The sequence below is a fragment of the Pongo pygmaeus genome, chromosome 9 (assembly GCF_028885625.2).
Source record: "Pongo pygmaeus isolate AG05252 chromosome 9, NHGRI_mPonPyg2-v2.0_pri, whole genome shotgun sequence".
NCBI classification, from domain to species: domain Eukaryota; kingdom Metazoa; phylum Chordata; class Mammalia; order Primates; family Hominidae; genus Pongo; species Pongo pygmaeus.
Window position 1 is genome coordinate 4,737,701 of NC_072382.2, and position 15,516 is coordinate 4,753,216.

General features: G+C 55.3%; 1 protein-coding gene across 3 annotated transcripts in view; it reads right to left on the reverse strand.

The window, feature by feature from the left end:
* Positions 1-15,516, reverse strand: part of ANO1 (anoctamin 1) — a 223,156-nt gene that overhangs the window by 26,678 nt on the left and 180,962 nt on the right. For 2 of the 3 annotated variants that reach the window (XM_054440756.2, XM_054440757.2), the window contains 6 exons: positions 13,219-13,301; positions 9,903-9,974; positions 7,051-7,128; positions 6,017-6,091; positions 1,676-1,877; positions 1,304-1,415 (listed from right to left, as the gene is read on the reverse strand). In XM_054440756.2, coding sequence (XP_054296731.2) covers positions 1,304-1,415; positions 1,676-1,877; positions 6,017-6,091; positions 7,051-7,128; positions 9,903-9,974; positions 13,219-13,301 — 622 coding nt within the window. The remainder of the gene's footprint in view (positions 1-1,303; positions 1,416-1,675; positions 1,878-6,016; positions 6,092-7,050; positions 7,129-9,902; positions 9,975-13,218; positions 13,302-15,516) is intronic. The other variant, XM_054440758.2, reaches the window with a different exon arrangement.

A 15,516-nucleotide genomic window follows, 5' to 3' on the forward strand; every position in this document is an offset into this window, starting at 1 on the left:
TGGGGACTGTGCCTCGTGTGAGTCGTGCAGGCCGAGCCTCAGGGGTATCTACAGGCGGCTCTCCCTGCCTGGGCGCATCTGCTAAAAGATGACTACAGTGGTTTTCATTGGTCAAAGGTTGGATTCCCAAACCCAGAGAGGGGTCAGAAAAAGGAACTTCTTCAATGAGAGGCCACGAGACTGAGAGGCAGCGGGAAGGGGCCCAGGAGGGGATTAAGGCAAAGACCACCTCGGCCTGAAGACTGCAAGCTGCTGCACTAGCTGCCCGGGACTCAGGACGTGCCGCTGGCACGGTGGGGTCCGTGGACAGCTGGCACAGAAGCACTCTGGGGACCTCGGGCAGCTGGGGCAGGTGGTGGCCAAAGGCCACCCTGGGTGGGGATAGACAGCCTCTCAGCCTTCTAGGAGCTGGTGTGGGGCGTGGAGGCTTCCAAGAGCCTGCTCCTTCCTGAATGCGCTCGGTGGGCACTGGACCCCTTGACGGGGCCCTGGGACCCTGGGCCAGGAGGGCGGGCATGGCATTGGTGAATCACTTGATGTGGAGGAGGCAGCCTTTTGGGAGGCTCTGAGATCAGACCAGCCAGTCCCTTGCAGGAGTGGTGGTGGGGGTGGGGGGCATCATTGTGGGTGGGCCGCAGGCCCCACCATAGCCTGGGATGGCTCCAGAGGGTCCAGGCACGGAAGGTTTCACCCCACCAGGAGCTGTGAAGAGGGCTCAAGTGGCCAGCAGCCGCATTTCCACGCCCTCCTCTCTCCTTGTCCCCACTCTGTGGACTCCTCCCTACGTGGACTCCTCCCTACCTGCCGTGGGAGCACCTGCAGCTGGCTTCTGCGGTTCTCTGCCCAGACTCCCTGCTGCTGGAGCTTCCCACTGCCTGGAGTCCCTGGGGTCCCCTCTGCCCAGGGTCCTCACTCCCGGGTCCTCACTCCCCAGTCCTCACTGCCTGGGGTCCCCACTGCCCGGGGTCCTCACTGCCCAGAGTCCTCACTGCCCGGGGTCCTCACTGCCTGGGGTCCCCACTGCCTGGGGTCCTCAATGCCCAGGGCCCTCACTCCTGGGTCCTCACTGCCTGGGGTCCCCACTGCTCGGGTTCCCTGCCACCTGGGCTCCCTGCTGCCCAGGGTCCCGCTGCTCTGGAGCCTCAGCAGGGCCCAGGCCTTCTCCCTGACCCTCTTTGGCTGCGGGTGCCACGGTGTCTGCCTTGCCCCCCTGGGCTCCAGGTGCCCCCCACCTGTGGGGAGGGAGAGCCCTCTCCTGGACCTGGGAGAAGCGAGGTGAGGGAAAGGCTGAAGATGTCCCTACCGGCCTTTGAAGAACGCCACGTAAAAGATGGGGGTGTAGGAGTTCACAAACTTCAGCAGGAAAGCCTTGAAGATCAGCCTCTCCTCAAAGCTTTTCTCCGTCTTTGGGACCTCTAGAGAGAGGGGTAGGATGATACTGAGGCTGTGGCTGGGATGGCCCCCAACAGCCTGGTCCAGCTTCCGGCTGGCCACTGGCACAGTCACTCAGTCGGCTCTCGTAGGCGCGCCAGGGCCTGTGCTCAGGATCCCCATTGAGAACCAGGGAGTTGGGGCCCAGAGAGGTTAAGCAACAAACTCAAGGATGCACAGCAAGAGGCAGGCGACTCCAGCTGCCCGAGTCCAGGCCACGGGTACCTGGAACGTGGGCACTCACCGATCTTGGTGAGCCACCGGGCTATGCAGCCGTACACCTCGTCCAGGAGGATGATGACCACTAGATTGATGATGACTGCGGTGGCTGTGACTGTGACCCGGATGTTGGACCGCACAGAGGGGGAGGAGTTCATGGCCAAGGCGGCGGCCATGGAGATTCTGTAGATGATGACGCCGAGGACGATGGCAAACGTCACTGCAATCTGCAGGGGGGAAAGGGACACTCTTGGTTGGAGGCCCACCCAGGACCTTCCTGGGCCTGCCCCATCTGCTTCCTCAGCCCAGCTGTCCCCCAACCTTCCTGCTCTTCTGCTTCAAAACAAGCACTGACATTTCTTGGGCACCAGCCAAATGCCAGGGGCTTTCTGTGCGTTAACCCACCAGAGACAGATGGACGAGGGGCTAGTTTCTGTTCCATGGACGAGGACACCGAGGTTCAGAGAGGTTACGTAGACAGGCCAGGTCACCCAGCTCAGGAGCTGGGATTTACCAGGCAGTCTGCCCAAGCCTGCAGTTCACAAGATCTTTGCACTACCATCTTCCCAGAGCCCAGGCACCGTCCTCAAGCACAGCGCCCAGGACACAGTATGGCCGCCATGCCAGTGGCTGGTCCCAGAGCAGGCTGACTGCAGGATGGGGCTTTCCCCCGAACCCATGGTGAGCTCAGGGACATCCTCAGGTGGTGCAGGGCTGAGGTGTGCCTCCCTCACAGCCACCTCCCAGGGACTCCCCTGGTAAAGGAGGCAGGTGCGGCCTGGGATGGGGCAGGGCTTTGGGTCTGGCTGGAGATGCTTTGGATCCCTTCTCCCAGCCAGCAGCACCCTTCTAGCTCTCCCACCACAGTGAGCCCCTCCTCTTGCCAAACCTACCGTGGGACCAGAACATTCCATAAAACTTGGGTTGGCGGTTGCCTGAGAAACCGTGATGGGAGCTGGCTACAATGACAAGATTGTTCCACACACCTCTGTCTGTCTGTCTGTCTGTCTGGGCTCCCTCACCCTGCCCTGCTCTGCCCTGCCCTGCCCAGGGGTATGGATGCCCCACTCTGGGCCCTCATTCAGGATGGATGGACCGAGGGCTGGGCAGGAGAAGCACATAACAAAGCCAGGCTCCTTACCCAGGCGTGAAACCACCCGCAGGACATAGGCTCTGTCTTGTCACCCTGTGTCCCCGCGTTCCAGGAAATCGTATATTTGCTCCCATGCAAGGGTGCAGAGGGCAGGTCCCGTCCCTGCTAGCACGGTCACGGGTGGTTCCGAGGACAGGCCCAGGAGGCCTGGGGCTGCCCTATGTGTCTCCCAGTTGCAGCTTGGGATGGGTCTGTTTGCCCCAGAGGGAGTCTGCAGCTTTCAGAAACCTAGAAAAGCTCTTATTTCACATTCTGGGCTGTTACCACCGGCTTCTGCAGGCATCTGCCAGTGACACATGGTGACTACACCCTGCCCAGGAAAACGCCTGCAGCCCTCACCACACCCTGACAAAGGAGCAGCCCTGCTGTGAGGCGTGGGGACCACTCCCTGGCCAGCTCTGGGGAATGAGGGCTTTCCTTGGAAAACCCCTCAGTCCTGCCAAGAGGCCTCCAGGATGTCTGTCCCCGTGCCAGCATGCGGAGGTGCAGCTGGAGCGCCGGGCCTGTGGGTGACTCAGCGAGGGAGGCCCTCCACCCCAGCGGGCGCGTCCCCTGCCCTGCTACGGGGCAGTCGGGCCCATGACAGGCACGCCCTGCAGCAGGCTCCCTTCCAGTCTCCCTGGTCCGTGTCCCCTGCATCCCCAGGACCAGGGGCGTGTGGGGCACATCCTAGGTGCTCAACCAACGTTTGTTCGCTGAATGAAACTCCCAAGTTGAAGACAAAGCTGTGTCCTCTTCAACCCTATGAAGCCCTTGGGACAGGGGTTTACCAGGACGTCAAGACTGGGAAAAGAGTCGGCTACTTCCCTATCCAATATCCTCTGTCTTTCCTCCACCATCCCGCCTTGCTGAGACGGCAGTGTGTGCTCATTCCTGAGCCTCTCTGCAGAGGAGGTGGCCACGTGAAACAGTTCTGACCAATGAGATGCAAGCAGAGGTGTGGTGGGTCTTCTGCAAAAGCACCTTCAGACAGGGGTTGCCACCCCTGGCCCATCTCTTCCCCCACCCTTCCCCTTCTTCCAGCCTGGAGAGTGAAAGTGATGCTGGAGGTGCAGCAGCCATGTTGTCACTAAGAGGTGACCCACTCCTAGGACAGGCGAGCAGAAGGTCAGAGAAGCCAGTCACTCTGATGGCATTGTGGGGCCACCAGACCAGCCCTAGACGGCACCTCCTCCCCAGCCCCGCATTGGCCCTTCTGTGACAATGCTGCTGCTTCTGCAGTGGGAGTGGCTGAACCTCAGGCTAGCCTCTGCTGGGTGAGGGATGGGGAGGCTCTGGTTATCTCCCAGCCCCCTAACCTGGCGCCTGGCCAGAGGGGACACATCCCCTCAACACGAGGCCGGGTGTCCTCCCACCAAGTTGCCGGACAACAGCCCCCAGCCCCCAGCCCCCAGCCCCCACCGAGGGGCTCCCCTTCTCCAGGTAAGGGGGATGAGCAGGCCCCACCACTGAAGCCACCATCCTCTGGACTTCTTTATGTCGGCCGGGGTCCCTCTTACTGTACCTAAGAGCATGAGGGGACATTGGATCTTCCTGCTGCTTCCATGACTTGGTCAGGGGGCCCTTGGCCCCTCACTCAACCCAGAAAACAAAGACAGCCCCCTGCCTCTGTCTCTCCAAGTTCCTACAGAATGGCATGGATCTTGGAGCAGACAGTCCGACTGGCACCAGCTTCTGCAGGCATATGCCAGTGACTACATGGTGACCACAGCCACTGCCTCTGGCTGGCACTGGAGGAGAGGATGCAGCCTTCTGGCTTTAGTTTCTGTATGAGCAGGAGGGGGATGGTACCAGGACTGGCCAGTGACGAGACGCTCTGGTGAGGCCCTCAGTGCACAGCTGCCAACCTGGGCTCGAGTACCAGGACTCGGGGCTAGGTGGCCACAGGAGGCGCTGCCTTCAAACTGTTGGGCTGGACGAGGGCAGGGTCATTTGTAACATGACCACAGCTGGCTCCGAGCACTTGGGGGGTGATGGAAACACAGCTAGCAGGCGGCCAAGGCCGAATCCATTGGGGGTTGAAGTCCCTGGGACTGAAACCCCCTAAAAGCCACAAGATGTTTGCCCACAAGCCACGTCACAGACTTGCGGTCCCTGAGTAGCACTATCGTGTCCTGTCTGCATGTTATTTATTTAATAGTTTTCTTTTTTAAAATTTTTTAAAATTTGTTTTTACTTATTTTAATGCTGATGCCTGTATCAGGGCTCAAGTCATGTTTTGATCACAAAATAAACAAACAGGTGTTATTTTTTGAGACAGGGTCTTGCTCTGTCGCCCAGGCTGGAGTGCAGTGGCACGACTACAGCTCACTGCAGCCTCGACTTCTCAGGTTCCAGCAATTTTCCCACTACAGCCTCCCGAATAGCTGGGACCACAGGCGTGCACCACCACCCCAGTTAATTTTTGTATTTTTGGTTTTGCCATGTGGCCTAGGCTGGTCTCAAACTCCTAAGCTCAAGCAATCCTCCTGCCTTGGCCTCCCAAAGTGCTGGGAATACAGGTGTGAGCCACTGCACCTGGCCCATTTAATGGTTTTCTTAAAAAGTCTTCAGTTTCATCTTAAATGATATCTTTGAATTCCAGGCTTGAATTACTAGATACTCAAATAAGTGTGTCTCTCAAAATGAAAGCTGTGTATCAGGCACCACAGAAATCATCTCATGTACTCCCTGGCGTGTGAAGTCCTAACTGGGGGTCACTTGGGAACCCTGGTCTCTTCCCATTGTAGGGGTAGTGGGGAGTCTTCCCCACCCACCCACTGCCCAGAGGAGATGGGGCCGGCGCACACTGGGACCAATGGCACTGCCGCGTGAAGGGCTGAATCAGGTCTTGGAGGACACCAATCACATCCTTTTTTTTTTTTTTTTGAGACAGAGTCTTGCTCTGTTGCCCAGGCTGGAGTGCAGTGGTGTGATCTCGGCTCCCTGCAACCTCTGCCTCCTGGGTTCAAGCAATTGTCCTGCCTCAGCCTCCTGAGTAGCTGGGATTACAGGCATGCACCACCACACCAGCTAATTTTTGCATTTTTAGTAAGAGACGGGGTTTCACCATATTGGCCAGGCTGGTCTCGAACTCCTGACCTCAAGTGATCTGCCCACCTCGGCCTCCCAAAGTGCTGGGATTACAGTCGTGAACCACCACGCCCGGCTGAAGCCAATCACTTCCTTGTGGTTTCCCCTGACTTCCTCCGGCCTTAACCTTCTGGAACTTACCATGAAGATGATGGAGACCAAGTTGGTGAGGTAGGCTGGGAACCGATCTCTCCAGGTCAGCTTCACTTTGTCAGTCTACAACACAAAACAATGCTGGTCACTGTCTGGAACCATCATGATGAGACATGTCTGTGTGTCAGCGTGGGTGCGTGTGCGTGCGTGCGTGGGCCCGGGGACAACTTGAACAACAGAAATACTCAGAAAAACCTTCAAAAATGCCCACAGGTGATGAGCCAGTGCAAACGCATAGGGCTCCAAGAAGCATTTGGGGGTTTATCACCTATGTCACAGGATAACAGGAGTAAGAGCCGTTTAACACTGTGATTCCTCTGTGTATGGGACGTTGTAATGCCAGCTGCCTTTCTAAAGACTGTTGGACCACATCTGGGAGAAACCTGGACTTGGAGTCCATTTCTTCAGCTAAAAGTCTCACTTGTAGGTCTTGGAAGATGGAAGATGTTTTCCCAGTGCCACCCAGACCATAATAGTTATTTTTCCTTTGTGGAGCAAGTTGAAACAAGCAGCTAGCACTACAAGTTAAAACGTCGTCTGCGGTGACACATGGCCTGAAGGCTCTCAGAACCCAAGGTTGGCTTGGTCTGGAGAAACCCTAGGTAGAAGCTCATCACTAACCCGGGAGGTTTCAAATGGGGGTGGATTTTTCCATGGGAAAATGCATGTATTAGCTCACAGAATGCAGACGGGGGCACGACACCGGAGGCCACTCGTTCCAGGGGTGGATGGCATGCGTGTTAACGAGAAGACCAAGAAACACTTGCAGGCAATGGTGACAAGCACGTTTCACGAGCTCCAAATCAAGCCAGAGCCCCACCCCCGCCCCCGCCACCGCAGACCCACCATAGCCATGCAGTGCCATCGCAACACGCCGGGCTCACTGGGTGCCGAAGGAAGACAGAGAAACACGGATGTGAATGTTAAAAAAAAAATACAGAAGTTTGTTGAGGAAAAACACAATCGACTTTGATTGCCTGCAAACAGTCAAGACGCGCGTTGCCCGCAAAATAGAAAAGTACCAATTTCACCCCCGCCATGGCTGTCTTAACCCTCTGCTTCCATTTGTTTGTTGACTCCTCTGGAATATGCCGGCGCTTCTGAGGGCGGGTGGGGGGAAAGAGAGCACCATGCGGTGAAGCGGGAGGCGGCACCACAGACCGCGGGGCCCAGGGAACCGTCCCCATCTTGGCAGCAGGCTGGCCCCTCCTGGTGCCGGCCATACGCTCACTGCCAAGGCTGACTCGGGTTCTGGGTGTTTTAAACAAGTAAGAGATGGCAGAGACCCACGTTCGGAAAGAACATCTGTAACAAAGGTGGTGGAGACAGGAGACACTCCAGCACGCACCCTCCACTGGACCGCGTCATGCCCCATCTCACAGACGGTGGCTGGATTCCAGGGGGAGGTAGTGGCCAAAGGCGCAGGTCACCACCAGCATCTTATGACAGCAAGAAGGAAGCCACACCCAGAAGCCCAAGCTCATCCGCCAGTTAGGTGGTGGGTCTCTTTCCATAAACGAATTCAGTGCCATAGCTGGAGGGAAATCAAAACCATAGAGCAGCCACTGGGAGCCAAATGAAACGGAGGAGGAAATAAAGGGTACAGCCTGTCAGAAGCAGACAGGGCCTGGGGGTGCCTCTGAGCTCTGCAAAAATAAACCCCCATGCCTCTGTTGCTTTCATGTGATCGGAGAGTCTGGGCTGAAACCAAGCCACAGGCCACAGAGGTGGAGGGACCCTGTATCCAAGAGGTGGCTTCCTTCCGGCACCCGTTGCCCAGATTCGCTGTTGTGGCTTGGTTAGGTCCCTTGCCTTAAATGGACATAGTGTGTGCCACAAAAGCCCTTTTCTGCCCCTTAGGAAGGAATGAAATACCCATCGATGCTCACTCTAAGAGGTGCGACCACACAACTACAGGGTGGGCTGTCTTGGGGGCCACACACTGACTCCTGAGACATCTTCACCCAGGCTTGGGGGCTGGGACGCCGCCCTGAAAACACGCTAGATGCTTGCAGGGCCTTAGAGATGGTGGCATCCAGGCCTTTTGCTTTCCCAGGAGGGAATGAGGGGCAGAGGGCCCGAAGGGCCGGGGCAGAGGGCAGCTGGCACCCGGGCATGCACATCCAATGTGTTAAGTCAGACAGACAGTCTCTTTATTTTAGGGCGATAACTCCTGCTTTTATAGTTGTATTCTGCACATCTTTGAGTCCTGCTCAGACCCTCAGGGGTGTTTAAAAAGACATACTTCTGGCCGGGCATGGTGGCTCACACCTGTAATCCCAGCACTTTGGGAGGCCGAGGTGGGTGGATCACGAGGTCAGGAGATCGTGACCATCCTGGCTAACAGGGTGAAACGCTGTCTCTACTAAAAATACAAAAAATTAGCCGGGCGTGGTGGTGGGCACCTGTAGTCCCAGCTACTCGGGAGGTTGAGGCAGGAGAATGGCGTGAACCTGGGAGGCGGAGTTTGCAGTGAGCGGAGATCGCGCCACTGCACTCCAGCCTGGGCTACAAGCGAGACTCCGTCTCAAAAAAAAAAAAAAAAAAAAAGACATACTTCCTTCCTAGCTATAGGAGGACCAAGCTGTACCCCAGATTCTCATTGTATTTGAAGAGCTGGGCCTTGGGAGGAGGCTTTCTAGAGCACCCACTTTACCCTCCAGATGGGATTTTGGCAACTGTAACCCCCGGCCACTTTGAACCTGTGACCACTGTGCCCTGACACATTGACAAGGAAAGACAAACCCAGGGGTTTGTCCTGATCAGTCCTCAAGGCTGAAAGTGCAGATATGACACAAGGTCAGGACCTGTGAGAGCTCCCTCCACTGCCCTCATCCCTCCAGGGGTCAATGCGGGCGTCTCCACCCTCCGTTAGAGGCTGACAAGGCCAGGAGCTCTATGCCTGCTTGTCCCACATCATGTGAAAAACACCATTAAAAAACTTTGCTGGGCACGGTGGCTCACGTCTGTAATCCCAGCACTTTGGGAGGCCAAGGTGGGCGGATCTCTTGGGGTCAGGTGTTCGAGACCAGCCTGGGCAACATAGTGAAACCCCATCTCTATTAAAATACAAAAAAATTAGCTGGGCACGGTGGTGCACGCCTGTAGTCCCAGGTACCTGGGAGGCTGAGGCATGAGAATTGCTTGAACCTGGGAGGTGGGGGTTGCAGTGAGCCGAGATCACGCCATTGCACTCCATCCTGAGCGACAGAGAGAGAGAGACTCTGTCTCAACAAACAAACAAACAAACAAAGCCGGCAAGCACCTCTGGAGGTCTTCGAGAATCCTGGCTGCACATATGACTTAATTTGAATGAGACGTTTGGGGAAAAAGAAAAGCAATTATTATAAAAAGACGATGACCTCAAGAACATTGCAAAACATGTTTCACTCTCATTCTCACAGTCTGAGTGAAACAAGGAACTGGCCATTTGCTCAGGGGCGCTGGTTTGGCAAAGGCTTCTGTTTCGTTGTTCGGCATAGAACAGGAGGGATGTACTGTGAAAAAGCTTTGAAGCTTCAAAGCCACATGGTTCTTCTGGTTGAAGTGCTTGCTGAAATTTGAGATCACCCTCAGGATACATCAAGGTGAGGGATCTAGAAGAGGTTTGATAAACTATAGTCCTTCGGCCAAATCTGGCCCCCTGTCTGTTTTTGCAAATAAAGTTTTATTGGAACACAGTGTAAGGAACACAGGCCCATGTGTTTACCTACTGTCTATGGCTCCTTTTGCTGCTACCATGGCAGAGTTGAGCAGCTGCAACATGGGATTACAGAGCCTACAATATTTGTTCTCTGGGCTGATCCCAGGTCTACATTGTTGATGAACACAGTGTTTTATTGCTGGGAAAGTTAACCCGCAGTGGCCACCATACCTCTTTGTTTCTGGACTCTTTCTTCAGAGACTTCTCCAAGACTCTGGCTTCGTATTCAGCTCTGGGATGATCCTGTGAATGAAACCAAGTCAAGACAGAGTCCTTGTTAATTGTGAGTCTGAGCTCCTCAGCGTCAGCATACTCGGCAAATCAGTCCATGTATTAGCCTCGGGCACCCTTTGGGTCCAGTTCATAGTTGGCTGCTGAATACTTCCAGTGTAATCCCCCCGTTTGTGGTCTGGATAGTGACCCAGGATCATCCCACTTGTGGGGAACCCCAGCCCATTGGGAGGGCCACCGAATCTGGCCTCTGTGTCCTCCTGGAGGTAGAGAAGCCTGTACCAGGCTGCAGTGAACACCCAGCCATGAACTGGCCCTGCGAACATTCTACAGAGGAGCTGTGGGGGTCGGAAGAGACGCAGTAAGTGTCGGCAAGCGCAGGAAGCCCAGAGGTGCCAGGCCTTGGGGAGCTCAGCACAGGTCAGCGAAGGGTGCTGGAAGGGAAGAACGGGTTAGGAGAGACCGGAGGTGGGGAGAAAGCAGAGACCCCGCCCACGTGGAGGGACCGCGGGAACTTCGTGGTAGAAAGAGATTAATTAGGTGCAAGAGAAGGTCCCTCTCCCAGGGAGACAGGCCATGGGAAGATAGAGGAGCGACAAAAAGTTCCAAACCTTGACAGCCTCCTTCAGGGAACCAGAAAAGTAAAAACAAAAACACAAAGATGTCATTACTTAGGTTGTTATTTTAGAAATAGGACCTGTCCACTAAAGACAACTTTCTTTCTTTTTTTTTTGAGATGGAGTCTTGCTCTATTGCTCAGGCTGGAATGCAATGGCACGATCTCGGCTCACTGCAAGCTCTGCCTCCCGGGTTCAAGTGATTCTCCTGCCTCAGCCTCCCGAGTAGCTGGGACTACAGGTGCCCGCCACCAGGCCTGGTTAATTTTTTGTATTTTTAGTAGAGACGGGATTTCACCATGTTCACCAGGATGGTTTCGATCTCCTGATCTTGTGATCCGCCCTCCTCAGCCTCCCAAAGTGCTGGGGTTACAGGCGTGAGCTGCCGCGCCCGGCCTTAAAGACAACTTTCTTAAAAACTAGGATGAAGGTAAATGGATACAGGTGAGCCGGGATGGGTGGGTGACCCTGGGTTCCATTAGGTTCGCTGCTGCTTGAGGGTGACTGTGGGCCGGCTGTGGCCTTTCCCATGGTTTTGGAAATTCCCCAAATTTCCAAATTTCAGTGCTGGACTGAAACGTCTCAGACTCAGCTAAGGCACACATGGGCCACACGATAGGACACAAGTGTCCTTCTGCTTCTGTACCAAAGTCTGGGGTTCAAGCTATGTGGAGGGGCGGCCCCCGTCGCCTGAGGTTATTACTCCCAAAGGAGGCCCTGACCAGCCGCTGAGGGGTGCGAGTGGCTCACTTTGGGAAATTCATTCAGGCCCCTTGGCACCGCGTGTGCCCAGTGACTTCGGTCGTCACCCCCAAAATCAAGATCCCAAGCCATCGGGTTCAGGAGATCAGGGAATGGGACCCCAAGGGGTTGAACAAAGGGGACTGGGCCTCACCACCAACTTTCCCCAGCCACAGGGACATCACAGACGGGACATTTGAAATTGACTTCTGAACGAGACGGTGACTGCTTTTTTTTCTATTTGAATCTTTCTAATTGAAAGGGCAAGGGAAGAGAACACCCAGAGAGCCCCCGCCATGGACAGGGCTCTGGGCTCTGTCCCCGCTCCGCCCTGCAGAGCTGTGTGCTGTGGACAGGTTGCATTGATCTCTGTCTGGTCATTTGTGGACAGGATAATGAGATCGGCTAAGGAAGAGGGTGGAGGCTGCTGTCTGGGCGGGTAAAGGTGTCGCCCAGTGGCCACTAGCCGGGCAGCCATTTATGGGGCACTGACTGTGTGCTAGGTCAAGTTCTAAGTGCTTTATATCTATTGACCCATTGAGACCCTACAAATGCCATCAACTGAGGACACTGAGGTACAGAGATGTTAAGCAATTTGCCTGGGGTCACACAGCAAGGCTGGTGCCGAATCTGGATGGAACTCTGGCAGCCTGGCCCCAGAGGCCCGTCTTGTACCCTGTGAGCTGCCGTGCCTCTCCCAGAAAACTCTAATCCGCTTGTCTGTTGACAATATTGTCAGCCCAAAGCTGGCACATTTTTTGAAGACTGACCCATGGGTTCAGTCTGAGAGGGAGCAGATTGTGTGAGAAAATACAATAGAAAAGTTAAAAAATTTTTTTTAAAGAAAAAAAGCCTTTAAAAGAAAAATATCTTTAAAAAGAAATGTCCACATTCCAATAAAAATGCATGAAAAGGTTCTCTTTTTAAAAGGGAGCATATGTAGCCTGGGCAACATAGCAAGAACCTGACTCTTACAAAAAATTAAACAATTCGCCAGGCATGGTTGTGTGTGCCTGTAGCCCCAGCTACTTGGGAGGCTGAAATGGGAGGAGGGCTTGAGCCCGGGAGGTCAAGGCTACAGTGAGCTATGATCATGCCATTGCACCACAGCTTAGGTGACAGAGGGAGACCCTGTCTCCCAAAAAGGGGGGAGCATGTTTTACAAAATTAAATAGCGGTCAGCGTGGTTCCGCCTCACAGCGCGTACATGAGGTCACCTCTGTTGTGCACCAAGGCTAATTGTGGGGACTGTTACTCCTTTTCATTCCCACTTACCCTGAAGGGAATTCCTGCTGGACTTGGGATCCCTGGGAGTACGGTTCACCTGGCATCCCAAGGGCCACGTAATATTGAATGTCCCTCTCTCTGGAGCACGAAGATGCCCAACACTGGCTTTCCCTCTACGTTAGTAAAGGATGCGTTCCCTCTCGTCAGCCACGCCCAGCTGCAGGCACAGAGCTGGCTCTGGGGAACGCAGGTTTGGCACCCGGGGAGGCAGACACTCACGGCCACTTTTGGAGACCCATGGGCAGTGTCCATTTCCTCTCCACCCCCACGGGTGGTGCTGACAGCCCGGGCAGCCCCCAGACGCGATGAGGTCAGTGTGGTGAGCCCTGGCCTGTGCCTGAGACCACGCTGGTGGCTGGGGTGTCCATGTGAGCATGGGGATGGAAACACTTCAGCAGACAGGGAGTGGTCACTTTGGCTATGGAGGATGTTCGGAACACCAGGGTGTTGAGTGGCGAGGCAGGCAGGGGGCCGGGGGCGGGGGGCAGCCTTGCCTCAGCTTGGACCAGGAGCGCTTTCTGACCTCGGCCTCCGTGTAAGTCCCAAGGAGGTCCTGGGGTAGGGGGAGCATGAGGGAAGGGCGTGACGTGCACGGCGGCAAACCCACTGACCTCCTCCTCCTCGAAGCCCGTGAGGTCCCAGCGGTAGTTGAGTCGCATCTGTTTCCGCTTCCAGTGCTCCATGAAGGTGGCAGCTGCGGGCAGGGGCAAAACCAGAGTCTCTGATGACATAAAGGCATTTTTTTTTTTTTCTGAGATGGAGTTTTGCTCTTGTTGCCCAGGCTGTAGTGCAATGGCGCAATCTCTGCCCACTGCAATCTCACCTCCTGGGTTCAAGCGATTCTCCTGCCTCAGCCTCCCGAGGAGCTGGGATTACAGGCATGCACCACCGCACACAGCTAATCTTTGTATTTTTAGTAGAGACAGGGTTTCACCATGTTGGCCAGGCTGGTCTCGAACTTCTGACCTCAGGTGATCCACCTGCCTTGGCCTCCCAAAGTGTGGGGACTACAGGCGTGAGCCACCGCGCCCAGCCAAGGCATTCTTTTCTTTATCAGTGTTTGGTGAGCAAGGGTGATATACTGGGCCGAGAACTTCTTGTGAATTCACGTGTTCAGCCCTCCCACCAATCCTGTGAGGCAAGAGCCATCATTCTCCCTTTTTACAGATGAGGCAACTGAGGCACAGGACACTCAAGTCCTGACCGAGGTTACCCAGCTAGTCAGTGAGGGACGGGCAGCATGGTCCGAGAGCCCGTGCCTCAACCATCCTCCCCCCATTGCTCTCGGGAACCCTGGTTCGGAGGTCAGGAGGAACGAGGGTTGAGCCCAGGCCACTCACTCACTTGGGCTTCAAACCACCCCAGGGGTATGCCTGCTGAACCGCACTGGCAGCTGTTGCATTCAGCTTCATATTCCCAACAGACAGAGCATGGTTCAAATGCCGCCTCCTCCAGGAAGCCACCGATCATCCCCCTCAATGTGAGAAAAACCCAGCTCCTCTCGGGACCTTCCTCAGCCTGCATCTGTCTTGCCCACGGTGTCAGTGCTGCCTTCCATCAGGATCCCCATCCCGTGACTTGTGTGTGAGGCAGGGATGGGGCCTCGTTCCCCTGGGTCCCCAGTTCCCACAGGTGCCTGGGACAGACAGGTGCTCGAGTGGGCACCGAGTGAGTGACTTTTGCGAGCACACAGCTTGCAAAAGGAGATGCCCTTGGCTGAACTGTTTATCCTGAACGCTTCTCCCTGCAGAAGAAAATCAGCAGAGGCTGAGGGGCAGAGGAATAGGAAGGCCGCAGAGTTCCTCAGAGCTCACCATTCTTGAGCTGTTCCTTGCCAGGCACTGTTGGGAGCTGGTCAATCTACAGACCCCTCTAGGACAGGGCCGTTGCATCTGTCTGAAGATGCTTAGTACAAATTTTAGGGCAATAATACCAGAGTTCAATACCAGCCACTGAGCTCTGTGACCTTGGGCAAGTTATTTAGCCTCTCTGTGCCTCTGCTTCCTCATCCATAAAATGGTGCCCTCTAATAATCAGACTTGGAGTATCAGTGAGGAACTATCAGTGTTATTTAAGCCTCACGGTGATCATAGGAGGGAGGCGCTATTCCCATCCCCTCCATTTTACAGAGGGGGAAACTGAGGCTCAGAGGGATCAAATGGCTTATCCAAGAAGCAGCAGCATTGACGTGCAGATAAAAGGGGCTGTGCGACGGTGACCGTGCAGAGTGAATTCACAAATGTGGCCCTTAACTGAAGGCAACGTGTGGCAGGAAAGAACGAAAGTCATGGGTGTGAACTTGGTTCAGAGGGTGTGAATCTATGCATAACACACCCCATTCCCATTAAGGCGAGGTGCGAATGGGGCTTCTGAGGATGCACGGGTTTGTCTAGGATGGCTACTGTATCAGCTGGCCCAGCCTGGAAATAGGAAACCCCCCCCCCCCCACCCAGGTCTTTTCACAGTGGAGTAATTTAATCCTGAGACTTGCTCGTATAGGCAATGGAAAAGCTGAGAAGCCACACAGGGGATGGTGGGACCACCCAGAGATGACCCACAGCAGGAGCTGGCATCCGTTTCAGGATGGCAGGACAGTAGGAGGTGCTCAGCGCCAATGCTGGAGCCAGAAATTGCAGCTGCCCAGAAGAAGCTGGGATCATGGAGGAAGGGCTTCCCAGGGGAAGTCAGAGCCTGGAGAAGACGCAGTCATTGCTGGGGATGTCCCAGGAAGTGGAGGGGGATGGGGAGCAATATCTCTGCTGCTCCCTTCCTCCCACCTTCTGATTTCCCAAAAGGGCTTCCCACTGGCTGAACCTACTGGGAAGAGGGAGACCCGGGAGCCTGGAGAACGTGGCTCCCCAAGATGCAGAGCTGAGCTGGCGAGGGAACGGCTATCGCTGAAACACCTG